The 18344-nt window shown below is 37.2% G+C and overlaps 1 protein-coding gene across 4 annotated transcripts; it reads right to left on the bottom strand.

Moving 5' to 3' along the window:
- Positions 1–4890: 4890 nt before the first annotated feature.
- LOC107804487 (protein MID1-COMPLEMENTING ACTIVITY 1-like) lies at positions 4891–14899 on the bottom strand. 4 transcript variants are annotated; one of them, XM_016628389.2, is made up of 9 exons: positions 14771–14899; positions 13810–13880; positions 12742–13535; positions 11042–11457; positions 10796–10905; positions 7004–7075; positions 5841–5947; positions 5330–5423; positions 4891–5154 (listed from the first exon to the last, which is right to left on the bottom strand). In XM_016628389.2, exons 3-9 carry the CDS (start codon positions 13147–13149, stop codon positions 5102–5104), a joined length of 1260 nt encoding a protein of 419 aa, XP_016483875.1. In that variant the 5' UTR covers positions 13150–13535; positions 13810–13880; positions 14771–14899; the 3' UTR covers positions 4891–5101. The 4 variants fall into 4 exon arrangements, with proteins under 4 accessions (XP_016483875.1, XP_075085225.1, XP_075085226.1 ...); XM_075229124.1 differs by having other exon boundaries at positions 14696–14787; XM_075229125.1 differs by lacking the exon at positions 14771–14899 and adding an exon at positions 14074–14133.
- Between the last annotated feature and the right edge of the window lie 3445 nt (positions 14900–18344).

Below are 18344 nucleotides of genomic sequence, written 5' to 3'. Positions count from 1 at the left end.
TTGAGAAGCTAGCAGCCCGAGGAGATTTTGACATGTTTGGTGCGTTCACTGTGTGTGGGAGTAGCGGTTGCTGTCCGGTAACAATTTCAAAAGCGCTTTTGTTGGTACTTGAGCTCTTTTGTGAATTGAAACACAATTGAGCAGCATCCAGAAGCTTCACCCAATTCTTCTGCGATCCGGTCACAAAGTGCCGGAGGTATTCCTCTAGCATGCCATTGAATCGCTTCGTCTGGCCATCAGATTGCGGATGAAAACTTGAGCTATGACTCAATTTTGACCCGAGGCACTTAAAGAGTTGGGTCCAAAAATTGCTAGTGAAGCGTGAGTCGCGATCACTAACAATATCTTTAGGTAAGCCCCAATACTTGACGACATGAGAGAAGAATAGTCGAGCTGTATCTTCTGCTGATATATATTGTGGGGCTGCTATAAAGGTAGCATACTTGGAAAACCGATCCACCACAACCAAGATAGTTGTGAGATCTCCGACCTTGGGCAATCCGGTGATGAAGTCCAGGGAAACGCTTTCCCAAGGTCTTTTTGGTACAGCTAGTGGTTCCAAGAGCCCTGCCTGCGTCAAGCGGTCTGACTTATCTTTCTGGCATACTAGACAAGTCTTCACATACTGAGCGACGTCATCGACCATTTGAGGCCAATAATATGCACGGCGAAGTAATGCCATGGTGCGTTCCTCGCCGGGATGACCGGCCCACAAAGTATCGTGGCATTCTGCAAGAAGAGTCCGTCGCAGATCTCCTCCTTTAGGAACATAAAGTCGGTTCCCTTTCACCTTCAGGAACCTATCTTCGGTGTAGAACTGGCGAGTCTTGCCCTGTCCTACCAAATCAACCAAATACTGTGCAGCAGGATCCTTGATGAGTAGATCCTGTATCTGGTCTTTTATGGTGGTGGTTACTTCGCTTCCTTTTAGGGCGGCGAGTACGCACATCGATGCTAGATCAGCTCTCCGACTGAGTGCATCAGCAACATGATTGGTCTTTCCACTTCGGTACTCCAGGTTGAAGTGAAATTCCGCTAGGAGTTCCTGCCACCTAGCCTGTCGTCCATTCAGCTTTGGCTGGGTCATGAAATGGCTAACGGCTGTGTTGTCTGTCTTGACCACGAATGGGGATCCCAGTAGATAATGCCTCCAAAGGCTTAAGCAATGAACGACAACCAATAATTCTTTCTCATGGGCGGCATATGCATCCTTCAGTTTTCGGCTCTCGTACGCTACAGGATGCCCTTCTTGTAGCAATACTCCACCAAGTGCATAGTCGGAGGCATCCGTTTGCACTTCGAATGGCTTGGCCAAGTCAGGGAGGGCCAAGACTGGGCTACTAGACATAGCCATCTTCAATGCGTCGAAGGCCTCTGCCCGCTTGGGGCCCTAATCCCACGGGGTGGCCTTCTTGAGAAGTTCTGTCAGCGGCACTGCAATGAGGGAGTAACTTTTCACAAACAGCCGATAGAAGTTGCATAGGCCAAGGAACGACCTCAAGGCATGTATATCCTTAGGAGGCGGCCATTCTCTAATGGCCTGAATCTTCTGCTGGTCCATCTTGATCCTCCCTTCCTCGATGACATGTCCGAGGAAGTCAATTTGTTTCTGAGCAAATGAGCACTTGGATAGCTTCGCATATAATTCGTGCTCCCGCAATCGGGCTAGGACCTTCCGCAAATGCTCCAGGTGTTCTTCTAGTGTCTGGCTATATACCACAATGTCATCCAAATAAACCACGACGAATTCATCAATGTATTCTCGGAAGACTTGGTTCATCAAGGTGCAAAATGTGGCTGGCGCGTTAGTCAAGCCAAAGGGCATAACCAGGAAGTCGTACGACCCATATCTTGTCACACAGGTCATCTTGTGCTCATCACCATCGGCAATCCGAACTTGCCAATAACCTATCCTCAGGTCTATTTTGGTGAATACCGTCGCACCACCCAGTCTATCAAACAAGTCTTCCATTAGCGGAATAGGGTACTTGTTTTTCACGGTGATTTTGTTTAGAGCCCGGTAATCCACGCAGAGTCGTAAACTACCATCATGTTTCTTTTGGAATAGCACAGGGGAATTGTCTCCGAAGCTCGGCGAGTTCGGGTTGTGACATTCTGTATGGCGCCCGGGCAGGTGGCTTCGCACCCGGCACCAACTCAATCTCATGGTCCACAGTTCGCCTAGGCGGAAGACGCTTTGGCATGTCTTGTGGCATGATGTCTTCAAATTCCAGAAGTAACTCCTTCACGGGTGCAGGAATGGGACCCGAGGAGCGTTCTATATCTTCCATGCATAGGGTAGCCAGGAACGTGGGTTCATGTCTTTTTACCCCCTTCTTCAACTGCAAGGCCGAGATGTTCTCGGCTGCCATCTTCATGGGAATGCACAGAATAATGCAGGGCTTGGCCCCATTTGCCCCCATCATCAGTAGCATGTCTGCATACGGTGCGGGCATGGTATTGGTCTGTCTCAGGAATTCCAACCCCACGATTAACTCAAAGTCATCTATGATCACTACGCGCAAGTTGAACTTTCCTTCATAAGGGCCAAGCTTCACTGGTACTTCTTTGGCTATTCCACCCACTGGTTGAGGTGGTAAGTTGATAGCCTTCACACGACCTTTGCCCTTTCCTACAACTAGTCCAAGACGCTCTACCTGAGTCGAGGCTAAGTAGTTGTGGGTGGCACCCGTGTCTATCATTGCCCGAATGGGCTTGCCATTTACCTTCATGTCAACGAACATTAGGGTCCTCTCTTGATGAGGAGGAGTCCTCAAATTCGCCTTCTTATTTCCTTTCCTGGCAATTGGACAAGGGTCCTTCTTCTTGCGGATACCGGCACTGGTTCCCGCTAAGGGCTCAGAAATGGAGCCAACAATTGCATTGAATGTACCTACTGGCTCGGTCTGGTCCGCATCATCGGCGTCGTCATCCATCCCATCCTCAAAAGCTTGATGGGCGTTCATCTGTGCATGTGGACATTCATTATTCCAATGTGGTCCGCCGCAATGGCGACATCCTGAGAGGGGCTTCCTCCCCCGATCATTGTTGTTAGATGCAGCACTAGTACTGCCGGAAGAGGGAGCCTTGGATTTGGGTGCACTCCGGTCTCCTCCACTTCTGCTAGGGCCACTAGTGTTTGGTTGGCCCCCTTTGTATCCTCCTCGGACAGGCTGTTGAGGCCTATCCTTCCGGGCTTCCACTTGGTAATCCCCAAGGCACTCTGCTGCTTGGATTGCCTTAGGCAACGTGTCTACCCTTTGTCTCTGCAACTCCATCCGGGCATAAGGTTTCAACCCTTCCAGGAAGGTGAAGAGTTTGTCTTTGTCCCCCATGTCACGGATGTTCAGCATGAGCGCGGAGAATTCCCGCAGGTAATCTCGCACTGATTTGGTCTGGCGGAGCTCCCGCAACTTTCTCCTGGCATTGTACTCAACGTTTTCGGGGAAGAACTGTAGGCGTATGGCTGCCTTCAGTTCCGCCCATGTGTCGAGGGCATCTTCACCTGCCTTGATGGCTTCGTACTTCACCCGCCACCAGAGTTTGGCATCACCCTGAAGATACATGGCAGCAGTTGCTACCTTCTTAGCTTCTTCCAGGCTTCCCACGGCATCGAAGTATTGATCGATATCGAAAATGAAATTTTTCACTTCTTTGGCATTCCGAGCTCCACTGTATGGCTTTGGCTCAGGAATTTTCAGCTTTTGTGCCATGGGGGCGAGGTTCACACCACCCCCAAATTGGTTTCCACCTCCTCGAAGTAGGCCTTGTAAAGCAGCATTGACAACATTGAGTTGGCCTGTCAAGTTGTCTATGGTTTGTTGCATGGCAGTCACCCTGTCTGCCTCTTGTTCCCTGTTGGCTAAATCCTCGGCACGCTCCTGCTGGAGGACCTCAAATTTACCAAAAATTTCAGCTGCCTCTGTGGCTGCTGTTTGCCGGTCTCCTTCAGAGTCGCGGCTGATGTTTTCTATGTCAACTTCGGCCTGGATGAGTCTGCGGTCCAGGTCGTCCAACCTTTGCACTAGGCTGGTCTTTAGATCGGGCACCATTTCCACGATGGGCCGTAATGCGTCAACCGTTCCCTCAAGGGTCGCGATGCGATCTCCATAATTCACCATGGTCAAAAATGGTGGTAATTGCAATGTTAAAGCAAGTTATTTACTAGGTTTCTTTCAATCCATTTTAGTCCAAACCTTAGACGGGTCAATTTGGGTTAAATCTATTTTAATCTTTCCTTAGTTATATCAGTCATGTAATCTGTCAAATTTTAAATAAATTAGGCTTCTTCTTTAGTTAGACAGGGAATCCCCCAACAGCCCTTAGAAAGATGTCAGAGATCAAAATATAGTCCGAGAAGGAATCTTTTCATATTGGTGTTTCGATTATTGAAGAAAAATGAAGGTAACAACTCAGTTCAATAGTAATATTGTCCATTTTACGTCTAAGTTGAAATATGTTAGTAAAGTTTAAGGTTTATTTTTTCATATATACTCAATATCTTTTCCGACTTAAAATTTGCCTAGAATGTTACAGTTGAATGTTTAAAAACGGCAACATACAATAACAGCTACTAACTATCTACAATAATCTTCAAAAGTATAGTAAATAACTTGCTTTAACCAATTAAAAAATACGTGTATATAAATTATATCAAGAATGGTATATTTTCCCATTTACATCACATGAGAATACAACCCCATCTCTCTTTTCACGTGAAATAGGTGCATAGCTAAGTTCATCTTTCCACTATTTAAACTACTAATGTTAACGGGCTAATACCCACCCAGACTGCATGGCCACATACCACGATATCGGGGCCAGGGGTGGGGGAGCGGGGGGGGGGGAGGGGGGAAAGGTTAGGGATAGTCCCTGATTTGTGAATCACAGTTTTAAGTAATGGACAATGAACCGTTGAAAACTATAGAATGTATTCTGTACAAGCTGAATCTGGATTATTAAGAATTACTTTACAGAATGGTTGACTAAACTCAGTCAGAAACTATCATGTTGCATGAATCCAGTAGTGACAAGTTAATCAGTCATTAACTCTGCATAATTCTATTAAGAAGATTAGCCCTAAAATGCCAATCGTAATTTCTTAGGATTCCATAAATTGAGAAGGCGGGGGACTTGTTTTCGTCTTCCCTGTACCTGCATAACGTAGCACACGCACATTTGCATCATTCGTGAACCTATAAAGAGTGAGCTTAGTGCAACAGTGTTAACATTTTCCGTTAGGATCTTGTTAATACAGAAAAACAGCACCACGCTAGTTGAAGGCATTAACAGATGGAAATAGTGAGTAGGGGATTCCAGTAAAACATACCATGAGCCCCACGTATCTCCACTTCACGCAATTCTTGGACAAGAGCACAGCAACAGCACATTAAGTGAGAGAGAAAATCATCTATAATGCCTCCCTAAAAAGAAACAAAAATCAGCAGGGTATCTACGATATCTCAATGATATTCAGTTTAACACCAGGTCTTGGATGAAGGTACTTGTCCGTCATTAACTATTTGGCTTTGTCAATCAAGTACCTTCAAACAAGGATCAACATGATGAAGAAAAGGAACCTTCAGAAGCTTTTCCTTATCCCTTCCGATAGGCATATGAAAATGCGAGAGGGGGGTTTCTCTTTTCTTGTGGAGTGCTTGCGGGAATAACTTGCAAGTCTATTTTTCATTTCTGATTTACTAGAGGGATATTAAGTTTGCGAATCTAATGTGATAACTTGCAAGTCTATTTTTCATTTCCTGTTTACTAGAAGGATATTAAGTTTGCGAATCTACTCTGATAATGGGATGAATGCAGCTGCAGCAGATATGGTAGTTTACCGTGATGTTTAGCTTTTTCCGTAGCTTCTTTCTGATGCAGCAAGTGTAACAACAGCAGGACAGTATCAATGAGTAAGCCATTAATTCATTACAGGCATCTGCTGAAGCTGCATCCAACACAGTCAAAAGTTATTTAGGAGAGATCCAAATGGTATCAAAATCGTGAATAAACATCTAATAAGAGAATGGCACGGTGAGATTGTTTGAGATATGTCTCACATCAGTTGTATAAGTTTCTCGAGAAGGATTTGTAACAATCTTGGACGACTCCAACAATAACCTTTCAGATCGCATTTGAATTGTTCTAAAAACTTGTTAGGGGGAAGAAACTTTAATTTATTTACTGGACACTTATTTCTTTATTTATATGTACGTCACGCCTCCTCACATGTAGATTGATTCTTTTTCTTATGCCAAACACGTGGAAATATTTTTGTTGATAGGTGTTGTAAGTCTTAAACTGAAAACCTCATGATAGTTGAATTTGTGAAACTCACATAAAATATTAATCTGTTAGAGATATGACACTTTTATTTATTCATTTCAGGTTTGTAGCATGTGAAAAATATATCAATTATACAACAATTAAGAAGTAGTTTCAGCCTTAAGGTACTCCACTCATATCCTTACCAATTTTGGCTGAATGCTCAAATTCTTTTTAGATGCATAGCTATACTTAAAATGAAGATACCTGTTATAAGATATCTAATTATACATAGAATTTGAATTTTGTCGCAGGAATATTGATCCAAATTTTCTAGTTCTTTAACTTACAAGACCTTGTCAAGTATTGAGTTTGCAGTTGCTATTTTCTCTTAAAAACAATCGAGAAATGCAATCAACAGCTTGGTTATCAAAAAAATAGGCCACCAATGCTAATCTAAAGATGGATTAACTAGTTCTTTCACATCTCTTAGATAGTACTTAGTTTAACTTAACCAAAAAACATAGTATATATGCTCTTACAGTGAGAACAGCACTTCAACTGCTAGTTCTGAATGTCATGCAGTGACTTGCAAAAACAAATACCATAACCATCGGTAATTATGGTCTCTTGTCATCAGAGAAAAGAAGATTGCTGAAAATGAGTAACTAAAAGATGACTCCATTTTATTTTCCATGACTAGACAAGAAAGAATTGGACAGACTATTAAGCCACTTACATATATGCCTGTCAGCTGCAGCACTGGCAACTTTAGAAAATGTACCACAAGGAAAGAAACAGGTTTTAATGCCTGCAAGGTAAAGACACACTTTTAACTACAATATCTTGATATTACATGAAAATGTAATAATATCTTCTCCAAAGGATGAATAACAAGTAGCTTTCCATCAGAAAGATGTAAAAGTGCAAACAAAGTAAACCAAAATGAATTGAGTTGAACAAGAAGGATCATATGTTAATGATGCCAAATGCGATCTTCCTTTGAAGTAAAGAACTATTGTTCATTAGCACAATTATTTTCCCAGCCAATATAATCTTTGAAGAAACTTCTATACCAAAAACCATAAAATAGGGAAAAGAGAATTTATGCATATGAAAACAAACAAGTCATACGATCAACTAATTTCAGGATTCTCCTTCAAATAAAGGCTATTCAGCATGAGAAATGATAGAACATGAACTAATAGTATCTATCTAAGATCACATGACCAGCAGAAGACTGCGGTCGTGTGGTTCATAGCAAGAAGAGCAGTACTAAAAGCACAAAGTGATAACAAAAAAGGATAGCCAATTGTGCTTCAGTATCCTATTTCAGCCGTGGGAATCCTTCCCGCCCGAATCTGCCACAAAGAAAAGATGCTTCTAATAACAATGACATGAAAAACATCCAATCTAAAGGAGTAAATGTTTGCGCCATTGACAACTTGAGCATGATCCAAATCTAAAGTAGCCACAGACTCAAATATTCTGGTCATAACAAACATGGATATTTGTTAACATGTGCCATGGGTTCCAATATACTCCTAAATGAAGAATGTATCACATAAAATAAATCAGTTGTACTCGTGGCTGATCTCTTGACGTGGCTGGTCTTTGCAATTTTGGAATCACTCTACTTCCAACCAAGAGGTTGTGAGTTCGAGTCACCCCAAGAGCAAGGTGGGAGTTCTTGGAGGGAAGGATGCCGAGGGTCTATTGGAAACAGCCTCTCTACCCCAGGGTAGGGGTAAGGTCTGCGTACACACTACCCTCCCCAGACCCCACTAGTGGGATTATACTGGGTTGTTGTTGTTGTATCTATATTATATTAAAAGCACGAAGGACCTTAGCGAAATGTCGTTCGCCTTTTTTATCCTTTTAAAATAGAGTTCACACTGGACAAAATAGTCATTAAATTAATTTCTTAATATTTACAAATAGTTATTTAATTATTTTCCTAATATTTAGGACTTCGAAATCAACTGAAATTTTATATACTAAGTATTTCCTTATTTGAACTATATAGAAATTCTTACTATTTCGGAATTAAAATCAATTCAGACTTTTACCTTATATACTAATAGTATAACTAATACGAACTCAACTTGTAAAATACTACCGAACAAATGATTGAAATTAATTTATATAGAATTCTGATAAAATAATCGTCCAGTGAGACTAGCCGATGGTCAACATGTCATAGTTATGATATATTATAAAGTTTTACATGTAGTAAAATCAATGTCACTGTCTACTAATTCATCATGTCATTTTCTGCTTTTATAGAAAAATTCCAGCAAGTTACTTTGACATAACAATCTATCTATCTATATTTATACTATATTAAAAACACGAATCTATCAATCTATATTTATATCTATACTATATTAAAGCACGAAGCCCCTTAGCAAAATGTCGTTTGCCTTTTTTACCCTTTAATAATAAATTTCATACTAGACAAATTACTTCCCTAATTATTAGAATTTTGAAATCAACTAAATTTTGTTTGTTGAACCCTTCCTTATTTGGATTAGGTAGGAAGTCCTAATATTTAAAACTTTAAATAAATTCTATTTAGATTCTAACACTTCAATAGGAATAAATAGCATAAAATTGAGTACTAATGTTAATATCTGAACTTTATGCAACTTATACATATATATATAACCAATTGAGACGATAGAATAATCATTAAATGACACTTAATACTTACATGATTAAATTAAGTAAATATATAAAAATTATAGTTATATGTCATATAGGAGTCATAAAATAAAATCATACTCATAATCCGCATATTTATAGGAGAATATATAGGGCAGAGTTTCTTCCTTATAGAGTAATTAGATGAATAGGATACAATAATCATTATTTTAAATACTTATATCTTTTTCTTTCACTTTCTTTTATAATAACTCAAAACACATTTTGAATTTGAATTTATGTTATTTTTTAATAGATTTATAGGCACACGCACAAAGCGCGTACCCTAATGACTAGTTCCAAAGCAAATGTATCAAGAACTAAGAGTTGATTCATTTCATTTTAAAAAGAGGAGAAACCAAAAATCGCCATATTATATGGTAGAAAAAATATTCCATCCATAGGTAGAGGTAGAGGTGTCTTAAGGATTATGCTTCAATGCCTAAGTATCCAATTTCCTTATCTCATTCTATCTTTTTGAAATACACACCCAAGTCAACATATTTTACTTTGCAAGATAGGAAAACATACAATGGTCACCATCAACTGAGCTTATCTGAAGTACTTAAAATGCATAGCTCGTAGATCTTTTGCCTGCTAGAGCTAGGAAATAAGAAGTCTCACATTTCTCATTCTGCCTAAGAGGTACCTCACCTTGATTAGAAAGATAAAGGTCATTGGCTAAGTTACATTTCCAGGTGCTTAAAACCCACTTTTGCAATTATATATCTGAAATGCTAACTAGAAAACTTGTGAAGGTGAATTCGAATGGTAACATCACTCACCAAGAATGTTTTCAGGTTGGCAGCAGTCCCTTGTTGTTTGCATTCTACCTTATTAATCTAGTTAGCCTATCTGTAATTGGCTCTAAAGTGCAGTTATTTGCAATGCTAGGATGGCACTTAGAAGCTTGTGGACTGACATTCAAGTTTGAGTGTCTATGCACATGAATCTACTGCTAAATACTTTCTTGACTTTTTTCTTTTCTGAACCAAAGAAGTCTTTTATTTTACTTCTACATCCAATGTTTCTTCTATTCTGTTTTACAGTCTACAGATAGCTCCGTCTATAAAGCATCTAATCTTTTTCTGCCACTGAGAAACATTTCCATAGCATGCTTACTTAGTACATCCTGCTTTAAATAAATGCCTTTATCTTTTCTTTTTTTGAATACTCCCTGGATTAAGCAACTCCTTTCCCTTGATCTAGCTACCCTACAGACCCTGTAAATGGAATGGAACCTCACTCCCAATACTTCCTCTGACTACTCCGAAGGTATGAATCAAGAGGATATTTATTAGCATGCACCAAGATGGTGACAAATATTATCAGTTTAGCGTTGAGTCTTCAGGAAATCTATCCAACGACCTATACAGTAGAAATGAAATAACAAATAGATTTTAATACTCCATGCTGGTTTCTCCATGCCAACAAATATCCTATTGTTACTTCCCCAAATTCATCCAAAAATGCACAAAGGAGCTGTTTGATAGGCTAAACAACAATCATGACAAACTTTTAGTTTCTGACGTTGGAGCATTGAATAAATTGTTCGATTTGATCAATAATAACAAAATATTTCCTCAAATTACAAAGTGTCTCACATAAAATTGGACTTGCGAATACAAGTACATCAACACGGGAAGTTTTGTGCACAAAATTCACTATTCTGGACATTTTACATCTTCAGTACAAATATCTATCAACAAATACTCATTGAAGAAACAGATTATCTTTCATTTAAGCAAAACTGATATGAAAAACGATAGAAAAGATGAAACCATATACTGTAACATAAAGAATAGTAAAGCAAAGATGTTGAATGTACATAAGAGAGGTTCTGAACAGCAGCCCAACAGATCTGAATGCCACTCGTCATATCGATCTGAACCCTTTGAAGACAGCAGTTCACGCTGAGATGAAACTGATGAAGTGATTCTGTAGATAACATAAAAACAAAATGGTTGAGAGAAGAGTATAGGCACTAAACTCTCAGACTCTAAAGAATTCACAAGATAGCTTCGACATCATATGAAAGGATTAAGGATCAATAATATCTATAAAGGAAACAAACCTTGAAGTTGACTGTTTCTCATCGCTCTTTGTATAACTTCTATCATTGTGTTCCTTGTCACTATTGACATCTGAGTGACTATGCTCTAACTTTTTGGTAGGCTTGGTGGGTGAACTCTTCTCAGAAAGAGATTCAGATGCAACTACCTCTGTGACTTCGAGAAGATGCTGAATGAATTCACAGTGACTTACATCCAAATTAGCTTGTGAACGTTGCAGTTCCAGCTGAAGCTTTTCATTCTCCTTTTGAATTGCCTCATTGATAGGCATGCTTGGGTAGGAACGAGAAAGGGTCTTCTTCAACACTACTGTATCATGTTTAGAGGGCTCTCGTTTCAAAATGACTTCTTGCACCTTCATGTCTTCAGCCTCCAAAGTGTATTCACACTGGTCCTTCTCAATGATTTCAAATCTCTCCTGTCAACATACGAAACGCAAAGATTTATCAGCTTTGAAGCTAGAAACTAGATACTGACACACACCAATTGTACATGTGTAAATAATTAAGTCAAGGTGCAGGTTACTCCTTCCAATTCTGAGCAGAAGCGAGCAAACCAAGCTAGATTTGCATGCTTGAATAGATATATTAGAATTACATGAAAATTAAATAAGTGAGCAAATTACTGTTATTTAAAGATGCATCTGTCTTCCAATTACAATTTATCTCGTGCTTAAACTTGATAAAGAAACTACTGCCTTGGGAAGTGATCACAAACATTTTTTTAACAGTGTTTGTAAAACAAGAAATAAGACAATACTGGCCCTTGACTTTGTTAATAGTCAGCAGTTACTATAGCAATGAAAAACGTTAGTTCATAACGTCCTAGTCCTTGACTTTAGTTCATAACCTGTAAAGTGGAGACAAGAGAATAAGAATACATAACCCAGCAGAAGAAAGAGGTTGAAGATACCCAACAACCCTGTGGCTGTGACAACACATTACTATGAATTCCAACTCTAGACCTAGGAGAAAGTAGAAACTGCTTGATACTAATATCCCATGGCTTTTGTCCACCATCTGGTACATTGAACTAGTCCACATTTCCCACACATGACCCACCTCATAATCTTATGCAAAATGAACAAGTGATCAGAGCTGTCTATTTTGCAGGAACCAAAATGTTTGAGAAACTCTCGTGCACTAATTTTTCTCCTAATTGATAGCACTTTACACAACAAGTAAGCTAATGTAAGAATTTATTCTTGAATTTACTGACACTGTTGTTGGTAATTGGTATTTATCTTTATGATGCTAATACATTCAAGCTTTTTATACATGTTACAGCATGAAAAAAGGAAATTTGTTCTTCCACACAAACATAGTATTTAACGAAAGAAGAAGTCAACCAAAAAGAAGTCTGCTTAGCATCTGAAAACAAGGATTTGAAAAGCAATTAACCAACAAACCTAGTAAGATCTTACAATAGGAAAAAGATCTTACAATAGGAAATACGTGCAAGATTAGCAGGTAAGAAAAGCCTCATACTATAGCTTTGGGGATCAGGCCAATATCAAACGAGGCAATGACCTGACGAATGATTCCAATTACATATCATGAATTCAGACTTCCAGCCAAACTTAATATACAAGAAAGGACAAATATATAGACATGAGACGGATTATGAATGAATAAAATAGATTATGAAGACATGTAAAGCTGAATGCCTGATGCTATGAATAAAGAAAGCAAAGTTTCAGTACCCTGACTCGAGCATTATCCACCAGCGTGATAAGAGGGATGATCTTCAAATATTGGTCAATCTCATTCTGAGCCTTCCGGAACTGGTAAACAATGTTCCATCCCATAGCCAACAGATAAAGATAGCTCCTATCGTGGCAGCTGTGGACCAACATATAAGACCTCCTTAATGCATCTTCAAGATATTCCAATGGCTCGCGGGTTTCGGGATACTTCTTGAGTTCTGTAATCTTAAGCTGCTCCAATAAATTCCCGATCAACTTGAGATGCTGCGCGAACTGCCTACAGTTCTTCTTGTGCATCCGAGCTGTGCTTGCAGCTTTTACAATCATCCCAATTAGCCTCACTGCATCAAGGCCAGCAAGCTGGGCAAAGTTTGCAACTTCCCCAAAGTGTTCCCACGTTGCCATTCTCAATCCCGGATTATTCCCTCAACCCCCTTTATTTTTCAACTCAATTACAAGCACAGACTCTTATCAATTGAATGACCATAATACTAACATTTGCTCATTCAAATCTCTTGCATAATAAACTAATCAAGTTTCAGATTTATCTTTTCCTTTTCTTTGACAAATTGTCTCTAAATTATTCTGTGCTTGTTGTCACAGGCAATCCAATTGATTAGTCAACGTACGTGACCCAGACACCACCGTCATTAAAAAACATACACATAAATAAAGTCAGCCTGCAATGTCCACTCAAGAGCTCCCTACACAGTCAGTTCTATACTGAGACCACTGGGAGCACAACTTGCAACAGATCTTGCAACTACTGAATTCCAGATGAAGATCTTCAGCTGCAATGTAAGCTCAAAATATGAATCAACAAGATCTCAAAGATAGTCAAACATTCCATTACCTTCCGCTATCCATTTCAACAAAGAGATAAAGGCAAAAAGGAATATACAATAAATAGGAAAAGATATTGTTTGACTCTTCACTTTAAGATCAAGTATCCCCACAACAAAAGAAAAGCAAGAAACGATTTTTTTTTCTTTTTTCTTTTTTAAATAAAGGAAAAGCAAGAAACAGTTTTCAGCATAATTCAATTAAAATTCCTAACAGCATTACCTGAATTAACAGTGACGCTGCTATCACCTCACTGTACTCCACCGGAATTATCCACACTTTCCTAGATAAACCTGTAATAATGTGGTCCAATTCATCATATTCAGCCACACATTAGCCCAGCTCACATATCTACATTCATATATTATACATGTACACACAAAAGACCAAAAATTTAAGTCAATGTATAATACACTGCAACTACTAATTCTTTGTGATAATGGATGCAAATTTCGGGTGTGTGTATATTTAAAACACATTACTCACTCGCATTCCTTTGTAGGCTGTCCCAAAGAAAAAAATACCTTCTAATTTAAACACAATTTAGCTTTAATCTTCTCATTTACATAGTTACAAAAAAAATTATGGCTTCTATTAAACACATAAGTTTCAGAAGAAAAAAAAATTAAACTTGCTCAATCAAATAATATCACTTAAAATAATATGATACCAGAGAGTATTTTCTAAAATAATAGTAGATGCAAAAATTTTGTATAAGTATACTTCTTTTTTCAAAAAATACAACTAACTACAAATTTTCACAAATAGCCACTTTTCAACCCGCTGCAATTGAAAATAACCACTGTCCTAAAGTTTCAAACTCCACAAATGAAACTAGAAGAATGGCTATTTTTTCAAGAAACAGAGTAAAAAAGTGGCTAGTGGGCACTATTTCTACTATAGAGGAAGTAGTGGAAACACTGTGCATCCGAGGTGTACACACAAATAATTTAAGCAAATGTAGCTTTTTGGGGCGGAAAAAGTAGAAACTCAGATGAGTTTTCCGAAAATGTTGCACAAAAAAAATGTATAGAAGCTAAAAAATAGGTGGAAGAAACGTAAAATTGAGAGCAAAAAGGACATGGATTTCTGTGAATTGCAGCTTTACAGGCATTGATTTGAGGGAATCAACTTCCAAATTGCAGAGAACAGTGTGTGTGTGTGTGAGAGAGAGAGAGGTCACCGGCTTCGGTGTCGCTTGTCTTGGAGCTCCGTTTTGCTGCACACTGCAGAAGAAGGAGAGAGTGTTTTGCAGAGTCACACTATTTGGATTTGAGTGGATACATACATTGTCAGAATGCCAGAAAAGCAATTTGGCTTTTATTCTTAATTTGCCTAAAACACCCTCCACTTTTTCTTGTTCTTGCAAATGTTACCACCGTCATCTACTATTTTTATAACACGGGTGCACCACAAAAAAAGCAAAAAAAAAAAATTAAGTGGAAATTGATTGAACTGCTTCAAACAACAATAACAACAATCCCAGTGTATTCCCATAAATGAGATCTGAGAAAGATAGTATGTAAGACCTTAACTCTAACTTATAGGGATAGAGAGGTTGTTTCCGATAGATCATCGGCTCAAGAAACAGGGGAGATAAAGCAACAAGTAGCAAACAATAATAATAATAATAATGTAATAACGGTAACGGATACGAATGACACAACATGTAAAATTGATCTCCGGTCCTCTAGGTAAAAAACTATGCATTCAACTAAGTGCACCATTTAGCCTTTTGAGAGTATCGGTGCTAGTAGATAGTATTCCTCCGTAGATCGATTCTAGCAAATATGTACATACAATACTTAGTTTGACGAATATATCATGAGTTCACGTGCCCCATAAAATAGGCTATAAACTCACCCCGCACCACAACTAACTTTTGCACACCTCAATTAATTTAATATACGATCAATCAATTTTTATTTTATTAAATCAAAATTACTAAATTATTTTTTAAAATGAAAAGTTATTCAACTTTAATTAAATATTACGAAAGTCAGTGAACATTAATTTATGTGATATTTAGGATTTATTTATTTAATTTATTTATTCATAAATTAACTTTTCAGCGATAAAATGAAAAAAGAAGTGATTATTTAAAATCCAATCCAATAATGTTATATTTAACGGAGTTTACCCCTAAACCTCATTAATTAATAAACTCAAGTTTGAGCTGTAAAGGATTTAGGTATCAGGACATCGGATGGGTAAATTAAAAGTACTCCCAATTTGACTTGTAGTTACAAAAGCATTAAATTAATTAATGACAGCTAGGTTATTAGTAAATTAAGTAGTCCACGTAATCATTTTGCAGCCAATGAATAATCTTTGGCTTTAATTGCTTCTAGTTGATGGGTGTAAGACCAAATTACCTCTTGCTTTATGACAAGGCCACATCACTGTTTCATTTTCTTTTTTGTTTAATTCTGTTTGCTTGACATTATTTTTTTTATAACGGTCTATATATGCCAACATAGGATTACCTCAACTATATTCATCGAGTATCTATCACCGGCAGTGTATCTAGAATTTATGTTTGACAAGTTTAACTTTAGTGTCTTACTATGAACTCACTACACTTTTGAAATTATAGGTTCAAAATTATATTCTTTTTTAAATTTTAGTAATTTTCACATATATATCTATACTCCGTGCCGAAATCAAGACCATTCAGAGTGAGATTTGAATCTCCAGTTTCACTTGTAGAGGCGCACCTAATAATAATTGCAACATAGAAGTCTTTGAGCATGGGTTCACACACATATATTTAGATAATTTTAAAAAAATATAGCATTATTATATATGGTTTAGGGAGAGGAGTATGGGTTCACGTGAACCCATATCCATCAACCTGGATACGCCTTTGAGCGAAAGGGGGTTAAGGCGAACTCTTTTTGCCTTATAAGATTAATAACATGTTCGGCAAGCTTCTCAAGAGGCCAAAAAAAAAAAAAATCTCACAAGCACTTTTTCCGTAACTTGAGGTGTTTGGCCAAGCTTTTTTGGAGAAAAAAAGTATTTTTGGAAAGAAGCAGAAGCAGTTTCCGAGAAGCAGAAAAAAAAAACTTCTTCCCAAAAGTAGAAGCAGAAACAATTTTGACTTTTCTTCTTACCAAAAATACTCTTAACAAAATATAGTATATACCGAAATAATCGTTAAACCTAATACTTAGGATATTAATGTATAAATATTTCTTATTATTTTTAGGATAGCTTTTTAATATATAGTGACTTTAGGGGTGAATATTTTTATATTTGTTAAATAATTTTTAATATATTTAACTTATATTAAAATAATTAAGTACTTTTAATTATTATTTTTATATTTTACTTAAATAAAATGAAAATATTTAATTATTACATATAATAATAAAATTTTAAGATTATTTATTTACTTATAATATTAACTATTAAGTAAATCATTTATATATCCTTATTCGTAATTTGATACTTAAAAGCACTTTCTAAAAAATTTTGTCAAACACAAATTATTGCTCAAAAGTGTTTTTCAGAGTGATTAGCCAAACACAAACAGCTTATCTCCAAAATTACTTTTTTCAAAAGCAACACTTTTAAAAAACGTATTTAGCAAAATATGCTGATTTCTCCATCTTGGCCAAACAGAATATTAATTTTTTATGTACATAGATTAAATATTGAAGAGCTTTAGCTTTTCTGGGTGTTTATTTATTTATTTATTTATTTGGTGAAAATATAAAAAGGCAAATTTGCGCAATTTAAGCAAACAACTAAAAAACAAAAGAGCATGCATGTTCAACTTAAAACTTCCATCCATATTGCGCAACTGTCATAATGGGACCAGGATTAATACTTTGGACAAAATGAGGCACATGTGCCCCCATAGAACACGTACCTTTCTTTTTTACTTACTTTAGTACTTAGTCGTTTTCTCATCAATGCCTTCACGAGTCTGCGCCTCATAATTTTTATAGCTATAGTCACAATTCTTTTTAGGTAATTTGATGGGTGATTACTTAATTTTTACTTTTATTGTGTTAGAGTTGCTAATTTATTTATTTAATTTTGTCTAAATATTACAAAAGGTGACAAAATATCGTTTGTAATTATAAGTTCACTCAACTTTAACTAAATATCAGATAAATTCACTAACCAAATTTTCAATTTTCATAACCAAGAAGTTACTTAATTCCGCTCTCAAGTGTCATAGAAAATATCTCATTTATTTTCTCCTAATGACTTCTGTTTTAAAAGACGTTTTCGGGGCGAGGCGTACCAAAAACGCTCTGGGGCGAAAGTCTCAAGAGGCGTACGCCCCGCAATTTGGGGTGTACGTCCGGGCATTCGGGGCGCGTTTTTTAAGTAAAGAGTAAGCCCCAGAGACTTTTTTAAATTAAAATAAAATGTGTTGAATTAGTTCTTCATATAATACCCAAATTCTCAAAAGTCAGTTTGGTAATTACTCAAAAGGTTTAAAAAGGAACTCAAAAGTATTAAATTTAAAAGTAAAGACTTTTTTATTGATTTAAGCCCTAATTCATGGTTTTCCCAAATTTTTATCTTGTCTGCTAATCTACTAATATCTCCCAAAAGCAACTAATATTTAATTTTTTTTACAAATACAAAGAGAACTACATTTTTCTTCATAGCAGCAAATTCAAAGTTCAAATTGCAGGTTAATCATCTTTTTTGTTCATCCATATAGAAAAGTTTATTCTTTTAGACTCAAATTACCTGTGCTTGTAAGTAACGTATAATAGATTGTTTTGATTAGT

Source organism: Nicotiana tabacum, chromosome 14 (assembly GCF_000715075.1).
Source record: "Nicotiana tabacum cultivar K326 chromosome 14, ASM71507v2, whole genome shotgun sequence".
Classification (NCBI taxonomy): domain Eukaryota; kingdom Viridiplantae; phylum Streptophyta; class Magnoliopsida; order Solanales; family Solanaceae; genus Nicotiana; species Nicotiana tabacum.
The sequence above is the reverse complement of the archived record's forward strand: the minus strand, read 5'-3'. Positions and strand labels throughout refer to the sequence as shown.

Bases quoted from the DNA above. Each gene is read 5' to 3' on its own strand.
- LOC107804487 (XM_016628389.2), bottom strand. From the start codon at position 13,149: ATGGCAACGTGGGAACACTTTGGGGAAGTTGCAAACTTTGCCCAGCTT. The intron at 7,076-10,795 runs GTACATTCAACA...TTTACCTTGCAG, and splicing joins CTGTTCAGAACCTCTCTTAT to GCATTAAAACCTGTTTCTTT. The intron at 5,948-7,003 runs GTAAGTGGCTTA...TGTTGGATGCAG, and splicing joins TGCAGCTGACAGGCATATAT to CTTCAGCAGATGCCTGTAAT.